At 50.5% G+C, this 12,414-nt stretch overlaps 6 protein-coding genes across 6 annotated transcripts, besides 2 other annotated features; all 6 read right to left on the bottom strand.

Annotated features, from left to right (window-relative positions):
- Positions 1–12,414: part of a sequence feature (sequence corresponds to BAC RPCI93-1H19) that runs on past both edges of the window.
- Tb927.4.2190 (GTP-binding protein, putative) lies at positions 271–2,046 on the bottom strand (the record flags this gene model as incomplete). The annotated part of the gene is made up of 1 exon (XM_839276.1): positions 271–2,046. One exon carries the CDS (start codon positions 2,044–2,046, stop codon positions 271–273), a length of 1,776 nt encoding a protein of 591 aa, XP_844369.1.
- On the bottom strand, positions 4,549–4,998 carry Tb927.4.2180 (60S ribosomal protein L35A, putative; the record flags this gene model as incomplete). Its single annotated transcript, XM_839275.1, has 1 exon — positions 4,549–4,998. One exon carries the CDS (start codon positions 4,996–4,998, stop codon positions 4,549–4,551), a length of 450 nt encoding a protein of 149 aa, XP_844368.1.
- Tb927.4.2170 (hypothetical protein, conserved) lies at positions 6,196–6,591 on the bottom strand (the record flags this gene model as incomplete). The annotated part of the gene is made up of 1 exon (XM_839274.1): positions 6,196–6,591. One exon carries the CDS (start codon positions 6,589–6,591, stop codon positions 6,196–6,198), a length of 396 nt encoding a protein of 131 aa, XP_844367.1.
- Positions 7,331–7,732, bottom strand: Tb927.4.2160 (hypothetical protein, conserved; the record flags this gene model as incomplete). Its single annotated transcript, XM_839273.1, has 1 exon — positions 7,331–7,732. The coding sequence occupies one exon, from the start codon at positions 7,730–7,732 to the stop codon at positions 7,331–7,333; it is 402 nt and encodes a 133-aa protein (XP_844366.1).
- Positions 7,761–7,810: a sequence feature (C-rich).
- Positions 8,111–8,635, bottom strand: Tb927.4.2150 (hypothetical protein, conserved; the record flags this gene model as incomplete). Its single annotated transcript, XM_839272.1, has 1 exon — positions 8,111–8,635. The coding sequence occupies one exon, from the start codon at positions 8,633–8,635 to the stop codon at positions 8,111–8,113; it is 525 nt and encodes a 174-aa protein (XP_844365.1).
- Positions 9,216–12,218, bottom strand: Tb927.4.2140 (hypothetical protein, conserved; the record flags this gene model as incomplete). The annotated part of the gene is made up of 1 exon (XM_839271.1): positions 9,216–12,218. One exon carries the CDS (start codon positions 12,216–12,218, stop codon positions 9,216–9,218), a length of 3,003 nt encoding a protein of 1,000 aa, XP_844364.1.

The following is a 12,414-nucleotide window of genomic DNA, read 5'->3' as shown; positions in this document are numbered from 1 at the left end:
GCAGTACGGAGAGTAGCGCCCACCATAACCTCTGTCCTGTGCGTGTCGCCCATACAGTACTGCAACACAACAGAGAGGGTGGGGAACAAAAAAATAAGCACATTTGTTCGGATCCGCAACGATGGCAAAACCGACCCGCAGCGAAGTTAACTAAGGAAAAAATGGCCGTCGGCACGAAGCGACGTCCCTGCGAGGCCCTATTGAACGTTCTTTTCATTAATTACCTCGGGGTCAGCCATTAAAAAGGGGGGGACAGAAGGATAAAGTGAACTACACATTTGCAAATACCGATTGCACCTCACCGACAGCGATCCCGCTCGGTTGCCACTGGAGAATAATACTGGCACCCTCGCGCATCACCTCTGGGTGGTATAAAAACCGAAAGCGAACTAATACCTTTTCATCAATAAGTTGCTGGGTCTCCACACCAGAAGGTACTATTTTTACGGCCTGTCGAAGGTTACCCGAATAAAGAATCGGCTCCAGCTGCGGCGTTATGGATTGTGCGAGTACCTTTATGAGCGCCTCAAACTCCCAACAGACTTCCACCGAGTTGGGAATCAGCATCTTACCCTTCTGTGACATATCAATGCCGTTAGGAAGTTCGGAAAGAGCGAATGTTCCCTCGTCACTCTGCTGCGCACGTGTGACGTGGGATCCATCCACATGAATTCCTCTTACGGTAACGGCGTGAAACTTTCCCTCTGCATCCGGTCCAATGTTACAGCGGCACCCCAACTCAACAGATCCCTTCGACACATGTCCTTTCACAACTGGGCCAACTCCCCGAACGAGAAAACAACCATCAAGAAGAACCTCAAACATAGAGTTCGGAGTTGGAGGTATCTCTACATGCGGTAGGGAGGAAAGAAACTGCTGAAACACTTCGATGCCATCGTTACTCACGGAAGACAAAGAGAGCAGAGGAACCTGCTTATTCTTCCTCCACGTCTTTTGAAATGCCACCACATCACTTGAAGTTGCTAGCACAAGTGAACTGCATCCAATAGTCGACAGTTTCGCGGCCAGCTCCAGCAAAAACGCATCAACTTCAAACTCAACCACTGTGTCTATCTTCGTCACAACGACAAAGAACGGAAATTTCATTGCACAGCAAACCTGGGCGTACCTCGCTATCTCGTTAACAGACTGATCAACAGCAATTGTTATCCCCGTGAAGTCCGGCCGCCGGCTCATCAATCCAAAGAGCATCTGTTTAGTCACATCCCCACCGAGGTCGATCATCGTAATAGAGCGACATGGCCGCTCACTACTTTCAGGCCGATACGCAAACGGCATTTCTTCTACTCTTGATTCGGTAACAGGAAGCACACGCGTCACAATGGACGACGTCTTCCCCGTGGTGATTTCGTGTTTGTGATTAAATATGAGCTGACGCGCACTGCCAACTCCGTCATCGCGGAGTCCTGTGAGGAGAACGCCCATCAAGGTGGACTTCCCACTCCCTGTGGTGCCACAGAAGGCCACCCTGCAATCCTGCTGCTTCGCTTGCCGCTGCGTAACAAGAATCTCACCGCACCACAGCGGTACGGGAGTCTCTTGAACTGCAAACTCTTGTAAAACGGTTGTGTCAAGCCCGAGCGCCTTCGCCATGCGCAGAAGTGTTTCTACAGACTCCTGGTAATCGGCGGCGGAAAGCCCTCGTGGTGTGCCGTCATCAGCAACACCCAATTCGTACAGGCATTGACCGTTTCCCTCTCCCACCCGAAATCTCATCTGAGTTATCAGGTGCTCTAAGCGGCCCGCGCTGACGCCCGTTAGGCGCCACTTGTATTCTACATTTCCATTATCATCTTCCTTGACAAGGCGGTTGCGTCCTCTCACGCCATCTAACGAAAATATCCCCGCAAGTCGTCTATCCCTATCGAAGGAGGATTCAGCACGCTGTTGGAGCGCATGTTCCTTCAGCCCCACCGCTGGCCCCTCGCCCTCTCCTGTCAGGTTGCCCAAGCAGTCCAACCTTGAGAATGCTGGACAATCGTCCCGCAAATCGTCCAACATTGGTGATTTCTCTTTAGTTTCCATTAGGGGCAAGCTGACCGCGGCCTGCTCCGACCACGCGCGCAGACACTTTGAAATCCACTAGCGGCGTGCAACCTAAAAGTGAATACCACTACCCTGACTAGTCCACAAAGATGCAAAAGTAATAAAGTTGTCTTAGCGGGTAACAATCGCTCACTTGCACGTAACCACGTGCGGTGAAAAGGAAAAGGAAACGTGTTGGTGAGTGACGGTAGTCGCTGCAACAGAAGTCAGGCAGATAGACAGCAATGCAAATACCACGAGCCATCGTATCCTCCACAACACTCGAAACCACTCCCGTGGTGGAACACCTTCAGAAAGCGGCCAAACAGGGTCACGTATACGTTGCGCTAAATAATTTCTTCCCAACCGCGACTATCATATATCACTATTCACCCACAGGAACAAATCAGCTTCAGCGTCGTTTCACAAATATTGTCGTTTCACTACGCCACCATACTACCAAAAAAATGCAATGAGTAATTTGCACATCACTCATCCACCCGCGCTTGCAGGCTCGTCGCAGCATGCGTCAGCCGTAACCGCAGAAGTAAACTCAGACCCGAGCGGATTACGGGTGGCCGAGCAAAGGTCGGCGGGCGCAGTTGTCGAAGCCAGTAGAAGTGGATCTGACGAAGCCCCAAGTGGTGTGTGACTGTGCACACACGGTGCCTTTGGCCCCATATCGCCGATGACACCGTCATTCCCATCAAAGGGAAAACAGAATTTCCCTCGCTAACAGCAGCATGCCCCTCGCTGGGCATGCCTTTCGATAGCGGGGACCCAGGCTGTCCAACTTGCATACCGGGAAGAATCTTCAAGCTGACGTCAGCACCCGTCCCGCTCCATCTTTTGCTGGGATGGCTTGTCGAGCCCATCCACTCACCCCTCCTCCTGCCCTATTAAGCTAACAGTAGCTGCTGCCACCCGCCCATTGTAACCACTTATGATGCCCTGAAACATAGGCACACCTCTCAGATGCACCTCAAATCCAACGGTGCCTCCATCGATGTATCTGAGCCTCGCCCCCTCAGGACTGCACATCGTGTCGCTTGCGGCACCGCAGGCAGTTTTGGTACCCCTACACCCACGAGTCTTTCACCCTCAGCTGCAGTATCACACCCTACACTGCAGCAATTTTCACACCACCGCTCCTGTAACCGAAGAGGCGTTATCCTCCAGTTGTCTCCACATTTTATTGCGCCATGGTGACACGGGCTTCACATGTAATCCTACCCCCTTTTAGCGACATTCCGCTCCGTCCGCCGGCCGATTCTTAGGATGGTAACGCTCCTCACCCCACACATTAGGAGGTTCACACGTCTGAATTCGCTTCTGTCGGTAGCGATATGTGCAATAACGTCGCACCCCAAATGAGCGCCAAACCGTCGCGTTGATACCGAACCAACGACATCATACAACAAGGAGGGCTCTGCTATCCACACGCACGAGATAGGGACAGCCGACATCCACCGCATTACACAGGACGCCCTTGCTGTGCACCCACGCAATTCATTGCCACTGATTGGACGCGAACACCTCACAGCGACATTATTACTCATCCCTTCAAGTAGCACCCTGCATCTTTAAAGCGTCATCGGGACGGGCGCGGGCCGCCGCAGACTCCACAATAAGACTTGGTGCGTGCTACTCGTCGTGCAAAAGCTTCACGCAGACGATATGGTCGCAACAGCGCAATCGGGGCGTCATAGTGTTCGAAGCACTACCCAAAAACTGTTGCAGGAGTATGTGACAATAAGTTCGCATTACCCCTTTGCATACGATTCGCAACTAATGGAGGGCCTGAAGGGCTCTCCAGCGCTACCGCAGGTGCCGCTCCACAGGAACCCATTGCGCCGTTTCATTCGTGACAACACCAACGAGTGAACATTTGCGCATGTGCAGCCCTCGGATGCTCGCGATATCCTTCACAGGGGACGTACAGAGTGGATGCATTCAGATGCTCTCCCCATCCCAACACTAGGGTCGGCAGCACATTACCCACACCACTGTGTGACATTGGAGTGATAGAAAATAAAGGCATCCACAGTGGCGGATCGTTCAACTAAAGGGGCCCTCCTTTCATTGGATTGTTATAACAGGGCAAACCAACCCAAATCACTGAACAAATAGGTTAAAAGTTAGGGTGCACATCGCACTAGTTGGGGTTCTTGCGGATCAAACTGCCATAACCAAAGGTAGAAGAATGAATGGGGGAAAAGAGTATTAATTTCGACCTCCACTATCAAGTGTAACGGCAATAGTCCCGCTGATGGCGAAACACCATACAACACAGAACGGTCAGCCGGCAGTCACATGACACCCCGTTCCATATGAAAACATATTATTATTAGTTTTTCTTCTTTTTGCTTTCAGAGTAAAATAAAAAAAGAGAGGGAATCAATAAAAAAAAGAATCGAATTACTTAATTGCTAAGGCTATTGGCCTCCTCACCTGTGACCACATCGTTTCTCAGAACGTCCCCACTCTTTCACTCGGTGCATTTTAGATGCGGCTGGGGTACAGATACACGCGAATGCGCCTGCCAATGGCCGATGCGGGAACGGAGCTTCCATTGAACTTAACGCGAACGGTTCCAGACGTGCCGTGTGGCCGGGTGATGCGGCCCCAGATGGCGCGGGTGTTGCTGCGGCGGGCAGGCGCTTTCGACCAACGCACACAACGCTTAATCTTGTAGCCATGGTAAACATAGCAAACGCGCTTGCCAACGTACCACTTGGCATCCTCAGTTGTGTTCACGTTCTCAATGCGGACGAGTGCAGTGTTTTTGTTCTGCCCGTGCAGCCCCCGGGTGTATCCGGCGAGAGTCCCCTTCATGTAGAGGCGAGGAGATTTGCGGTCACGCTTCACCCTGGTGGTCTTCTTCGTCAGCTGGTGTATCTTCTTGCTGCGGTTGGCAGCGACGGAGCCGGAGAACTTCTTCACAAGAGCCATTTTGTCGTGCTAGTCTGTTTTCGAAGACTGTTGGTGTCGTGTAAACGCGTAAGCCTGGCTATTAGATGTACAGCGACGAGGGCGTCAAACAAAAGAGGAGGTTGAAGTGACACTTACTATCAAATGCACAATAGTACACATGGACACTTTGGAGGTGGACACGTAACGATAATAGCACACATTTCTCCGGATGGTTAGATATCAATGAGCATAATAGGCGTTGTCGTTATATTTTTTTCTCCTTTCACAATAGCCACAAAGTAACAGTACAAGGAGAAAGTTCGCACAACCCGAAAGAGCAACGGACGCAAAACAGTGTAGAAGGAGCGTCAACGGAGCAGTCAAACAAAATGAAAACAGCAGAAGGGAACGGTAGGTACACCTCCATGGATACAAACACAAGCAAAAGTCCTCTAATTACCTTCAACGCTTGCCCCCTCCACACACAGAAAGAAAGTACCGGCATAAGGACAGGTGCAATGTCCAGTCTAGCGAATGAAAAGAGAAGACCAAAACGCTGTGAAAAATATAAAGAATAACAAACGCGACAAGTCGGTTCGATGGTTAAGCTCGAGTCCAGCTAACGCAAACGCTATTCCAAACGGAAGATTCTCCCACATCATCATCCACTATCGCTACCGCGTTTCTCCGCAGAGGCTTTCACGGAGGCATTTGTTGCTAGGCGGGCGTCCGATCGCTATTCAACGGAGAAGGAATCATATTGACCGCACGATGAGTATGTGTGTGATGCCCACTGATGATTACCAGTTTTCCCATAATGCGTTAAATTTGTAAAGAGACGGAAAACGCGCCACACGCACACGTAAAGGGAAAAGTAAAGGGGAAAAGAGAAGCCACCAAATATTCCACGATGCAAAATTCAAACGCCCTGTAAGCATCATCACTTCTGCACATATATCCATCCAGTACTCACGCACACACACACAAACAATACACATGCACAACGACCCTTCTCCGTTCACATTTGTTCCTATCATTTGATGTGACCCCGCCTATTCCATAAAATGTTCTCCTCCCACTGCAAACAAACAAACGCAAACACACCCGCGCATGGAAAGAGAAACGGACGCGTCCTCCTCAGGTAATTTACACGAGGATGCAAACAAGTGTCACGAAACGGTAACCATACTTTTTTCTTTCCTCCCTCTTCGGGTCCTGCATTGCCCGCAACACCTCTCAATTGCTACTGTCTGCTCCATAACTTTCTTTGGAGCGGGGCCCGGTGGCTCCCTGATTTTGTTTACTCTGTGGGAAACTCCCGTTAGTGACCGGGCCGCGTAAGAGCGGCGTCCCCTCTGGCATTCCCGCAAGCTCCATTTCGTAGCGCCTTAACTGTTCTGCGCGCGTAGCATAGCGCAAGTAGAGAGCGTATGCGGAGAAACACGCGCCCAGGATCAGGTAGAGCACCCCAGCACTTCGACATGCCTCTGTCTTTTGGGGCATATCCCACCCATGCGTAAACGCAGTAATATCAAATGTCGTGATACGAGCCTGCATCAACCACGAAATGACAAATGCTGTCACTGCGTTCACAAAAGAGAAAGCTATGCAAACATACAGTTTGGGAGACATCGTCGTAGCGAAGCAAACGTTTACCACCTAATCTCACCTTCGAAGATGTGTATGTATGGTAACAAAAATAATAATAACGCACAAGCATAGCATAAAAACAAAGAGGGATAACACTGTAGGGCAACGTGTAGAGATGGAATCAGAATCTAAAAGGAGGGGGAAAAGCTAAGCAAGGCACAAAGTTAGCAACCACAAGCTTTAGAGATGTATGCGTATACGTGTCCACAAACACAAGCTCACATACATGCTCATTTCATCAACGGCCTTCTTAAACCTCATCGGTTGCATTCGCGAACACGACGAATTACCTCCTCCCCACTCATCGTTGATCATCTCGGCAACATCCCAATCCCTCATGTTGCAAAACCGAAAGGAAAACAACATGTGTCGCCGTAGTGACGTGCGCGGGGGGAGGGGGAGGAAAGTCTTCACCTCATTGCTCCTAGATCAGGTGGTGAAACTGGCACGCTGACGCTGGTGGTGGGGTGCCAGAACATGAACAGCAAATAGAATCAGCGATTTGTGTATCCCAGTTGCAGCGCAAAGACGTAGAGAAAAGGTATAGAAGCGTGAAAAAAGCAAAGCGGCCTTGTTCACTTAGCGCAGGTAGCATTGGGCTGAGACACCCACCAACACACCAAAGGTGCCTTTAGAGAGAGTAAGCCCTGTATACTCACGTACGCGAGGAAATGTGAAAAAAAAAATCGCAGAGGAAGACCGCGGAACAAACACAACGAAACTACACTTCAAGCATCTCGCAATCACCATCACTGCACCTACTGCTTGCAACATCTTGGCAATCATTCGATAGAAAAGTTCGATAACCCCAGTGCAGACGGTACCGTAACCGTGAGGAAAGAAGACGACACGGCCCGCGCAGCCACCTCAAAGACGGTGCTACTAACACCAATACCGACAACAACATGAACAAACCCCCGGCTCGTCGGCACGCCGTGGCCTTTTCACTTACCACCCACCCCCGCTCCACTGCAGGTACTGCGAACGCTGCAAGTGCGCCAGAATCTATCATGAATGCGAATAAGAACGCAAGCGTGCCGTTGAGCAAACAAAAAGCCAATACAACCGAACTGCAAAACGAGTGCTGGAAGAGGTACATCGACGATCGGTACGACTCGGTCATTTCCCGCCCGAGATATGTACAACGCCACAAGGGAGGGGGGAAATGGGAAAAGGGGGGAAGGGAGAGGAGAGGAGAGGAAATGGTGGTGGCGCCACGCACGGTAGGGGAAGCTAGGTCCTACAAATCGTACTGTGACCCTCCTGCTTGGTCACTTGGACGCGGGGGAAGGTGAAAAGGAAGGGTCGAAGTAAATGAGTGAACCTGTTGGGCGGGGGAAATGCAAACAAAGGCAAATGCACACTCACGAGGAAATAGCAGAGAAAATGTTGTGCACGTACATATACAAAGGGAAAATATTTTCAAGATAGTCGATTTCCCCCCTTTATCCTCACTACATGCCATGTTCTGGGTCATGGGCACAAAACTCGCATATACATGTTACCTTTTCACACGGGAAAGGACCTTGTCCAGCTTCCCTACGCGGTGGTTCACAAACTCGGCCCAACAGCTCCCCTGTCCAACTTTATACGGCTTGTGAGCAGGCACCGCATTATCTGTGCGATTACCATTAGCCAACAGCTCAGAAACATAAGGACCGCATCCTGTGGTGAGCAGCTCTACTCGAAACACGCACCTATCGGCAGTCAAGCGGGATCTTGAGTCCATGAGTTCAATTTCATCACCCACATCCAAGCTAATCGGCCCATCGTCATACAGCACATTGTTAACTCGTACAGAAAATCGATGTTGTTCCCATGGGAGCACTATCAGGCTTGGAAACCTCGTAACACCATGGAAGTGTAAAATAACTTGAACATAGCGGTGGCCGTCCGCTACCAGAAGTGCCCCATCTCCAGGTTGAATAAACAATACGGCATCTCTATTGTCAAAACAGGACCGAATGGCAAGGACGCTGTCGGAGCTACCGGCGACTGATGCCCTTCTCATTTGGCCGACAATCATAACTATAGGAAAACGCTTTTACGGTGAAACGGGCAAGAACCAAAACGCACGCACAAAAGAGAAAGAGAAAAGATACAACAACAAAAGCAAAACGCCTCGGACATCGTAGATGAGTTGCGGTAACCAAAACAGTCAGGTGTGACAAGGGAGGAAGACTGGTGGAGTAATTCTCTACAACCCCTCGCATACGCAATACAGGTTGAAGGCATCCCGCATCATAGAGACTACTGAGAAATTGAATAATTGCGGCACATAGACGCGTGCGTACGTACGTACGCGCGCCTTGATGAGCCAGTGAGTTATGAAATCACACAGGCGCAATAATAAAGAGAAGGATACATATAATCGTGAAAGCATTCATATACATTACACACGAGGGTAGAGATCTCGGACATCTTCGCAAACCAATAGTAGTACATACGATCGCCCTCACCATGCACCTACAAACCACCTTAGACAAAGGGTAAGAACACAAAAATGTCGAGTAGGTCCTAACTCTCAAATAACAGAACAGAAAGGAAGTAGAAGAGGACCGTAAGCGATGCGATAGTGCAATTACCACGTGCGTTCTCCCAGGTCTTCACTGCGTCAGCGAAAAGTGGTTGGTTTTAGGGGGCCCATTGTCGTTGCCCTTTAAGCTACCCCCACCGCTATAAGACTCCGAGTATGGGCCTCGTTTCGGCCCATCGCTATCTCGAGAACGTTCGGATTTACTCCTGTAATACCGCGATGTTTGAACTGCCGGCGTCGGTTTGAAGGGCATTAGGGCCCCAAATGGTTTCGGAACACTCAAACCGTCATCCGGGATGTAAGCATTCGGCCGTTGCTCGACGTAAACCTTGGGACCCTTGGATTTCTCCGATTCCAATTCCTCTTTTTTGCGCCGCAGAACGTTCCTGTACCGCGCCTTGCCCTCAACTTCTCTAATGTACCGCTCCTCTGCCTCAGCGAAAGGAGCCTCACCCTCCGCCATCAGCCGCTCCGCTTCCTCAACGATGCCTTCAAGACGCTGCACGTCTTGTTGCAACTGAATTGCGGATGCCTGAAAAACAGAGAGTTCGGAAACGGTAGCCATCATCTGCCTCGTCTTTGCCCGAATGCTGTGATGGTGAGAATTCACCTGTTTCGTGAGTGCTAGGGTAAACTCACGCCCGTTCTTAACTTGCTCAGCTAAACGCGTCGACAACTCAGTCACCTCCTCGAGAATGAGCTCCTTTTCACGGATACGCTCGTTGACATTTCTGACGCGTTCCTCCAACTGCTGATATCGCTGCTGCAAGTCAACGACGTCGTCCGAGCAGCTGTCAGACGCAGTCACAATGGCGCTCGGTGCTGCCTCACCAGGGGAGGCAGTAGCAACGACGTCGGAGTGTGCCTGCTGGGGGGCGGTGACGCCTGAGGCGACGCTCCTCCCCGCGTTTTGTCTTTTAAGAAGCCGCCAGCGGTGCGCGTTCTTTGGATTTGTGAGGTCATTTTCTAGAACCTCCACCTTCCACTTTTCATCATCAATGTCATTCAGGATTTTTGCCAGCCGGTCCTCCAGTTCCTTCACCTGAGGCACCGAAGCGCGAACAAGGTCAACCTGACGACGGACATCAGTAAATTTTATGCGCAGCGCCCGTATCTCCTCCTCACGAGCATTGTCCACGGTGATTCCATCGCGGATAACCTTCTCTTGCGTCTTGAAGCGTTCGTACAACACACACAACTCATCGTTCCTGTCAAGAAGCTGAATGCCAGCACCGTCACGGTTCTCGATAATGTTTTGATAGTTCCGCTTCGCGCCTCCCATCTCCTCCTCCATGGTGGCAATGCGGCTGGCCACCCGCCGGGCTTGAGCCTTTATATTACGTTCTTCCAAACTCCTTTTTTCCAAGCATTTTCGCTGATTGTTTTTCTCCAACCGGAGCGCCCTGCATGATTGTCGGAGTTTGTGAATTTGCCTTCGCTTCTTCACCAACTCAGCCTCCTTTACAGCGGACTCTCGGCATAGGACAACAAGCTCATTCTCAAGAATGGCCTTTTTCTCAGTCATCTCAGTCATCTTTTGTGTTATAGCCTGTATCTGCGCAGCCTTGTGAGTCCGTTCATGCTTGATGCTCTGGAACGTATCGATGATAGAATCAAGTCGAAGTTCTAAGTCGGAGAGACGCTTCCGGGCATCGCTCACGTACATCTCCTTCATCCGTAGCTCATGTTTCCCTATGATGATACGGCTCTTGCCCTTAGCTTTCTCCTTACTGAGTTCCTGTAGACGAACGACCAAGGCTTTGATCTCACGACGTTTTGTCTCCTCCTGCAGCGTTCGGTTTATGATCTCCTTCTCTATCACCTTGATATCAGCGCTAACCGCTCCAACCTTTGCGGTAAACTCCTTCTCATAGCCTTGCTCCTTCAAGAAAAGTTGATTTCGTCTCTCTGCATCCCGTTTCGCGTCGTCTAAGCGTTGTGCGTTTCTTTTGCGCGTAGTTTCCACACGCTCGATAGTTTTCATTACACTGGTTATGTTGTCCTTTACATCCTTCTGCTCTTTTATAATTTTGCAGAGCGCAATGTCAAGTTCCGCATACTCCTCCCGAGCCTGCTCTAGATCCCGTCTCGCCTGTTCCACGTCTTCACACTGTTTGGCCCTTGTGGCATTGGTGGTGTTAATGAGATCTTCTATTTGAGCTATTCGTTGTTGATACCCCAGACGTGCCTCCTGCTCCATCTCTAATGAAGTGTTGAGGGTGGCAATGGTGACGCGTTTTGAGTCTATCTTGGATTTGAGTTTCTGCAGGTTGGCCACAGCCTGCTCGTAGTCCAAGTTGCGATTGTTCTTCTTCAACTCTAGCTTTGCTATCATGTCAGCTTGAGCGGCCAACTTCTCGTCCAGGGCCTTCGCCTCAAGCAACGCAGCTTCGTAACTCTTCAGAATCACCTGTGCCTGTCTAAGGGAATGTTCTGGCAACCGTTCGATGTTGGCAAGCTGCCTTGTAGTCTCCGCCATCGTTGTTTTAAACTTAGCGAGGGCCTCCGTAGCCTCCGCTTCCTGTGCTAGTAAAACGTCGCGCTTCGCAGAAAGGGTCTTGCATTGTTCCACCATGTCCTCGAGCTCCTTTCCAGTTGACGATACCTCCTGCCGCATAGCCTCCATGCGAGGTCTCAACTGAGCCTCCTCAGCTGCGATAGCATCCTCACGTTCTAGCGCTACAGTAAATTTCTTCCTATCTAATTCTAGCACCTCCACCTGAAGAATACTCTCGCGCTCCTGGGCATCTGAGAGCTCTTCCTCAGTATCCATGAGCAACTTATTCAAGCGCTGGATCTCCGCGTCATCATCCTGGGCAATCTTCCCGCGCGCCGCCATCCGCTCCTTCTGGGCATCAAGCTCCTTTCGCAGCTGCCGTGCCCTCTTCAAAAGAAAAAAGTCCCGTTTGTACACTACCAGAACACGATTGTGGAGCTCTTTGAATTTTTCTTTCAGATAATCGGCTCGCTCTTCGATAAGACGCCCCTCCTCCACAAGTGTGTCGAGCCCGACTATGGCAGCCGCATTTGACACATCTGTGACATCCCCCAGAAGTTGCAAGGTATCTGCCATACCAGCTGTGATAAGGGGGTTGGTTTCACCCACAACACAGCTGCAGAACGCGCTAGTATATTATCAACTCCGCCGAGCGGCGCCGTACACGACACTTCAGAGGAGAAACGAAGCAAACCTAACGGTAAGCGCCTAATTCTAGTGATTTTCGCTCAATTTCCTAGTTACCGTCTCTTGGTCCCTCCTAAGCAAAGAC

The sequence above is a fragment of the Trypanosoma brucei genome, chromosome 4 (genome assembly GCF_000002445.2).
Source record: "Trypanosoma brucei brucei TREU927 chromosome 4, complete sequence".
In the NCBI taxonomy this organism is placed as follows: Eukaryota; Euglenozoa; class Kinetoplastea; order Trypanosomatida; family Trypanosomatidae; genus Trypanosoma; species Trypanosoma brucei.
This window is presented reverse-complemented; position numbering and strand designations above follow the sequence as displayed.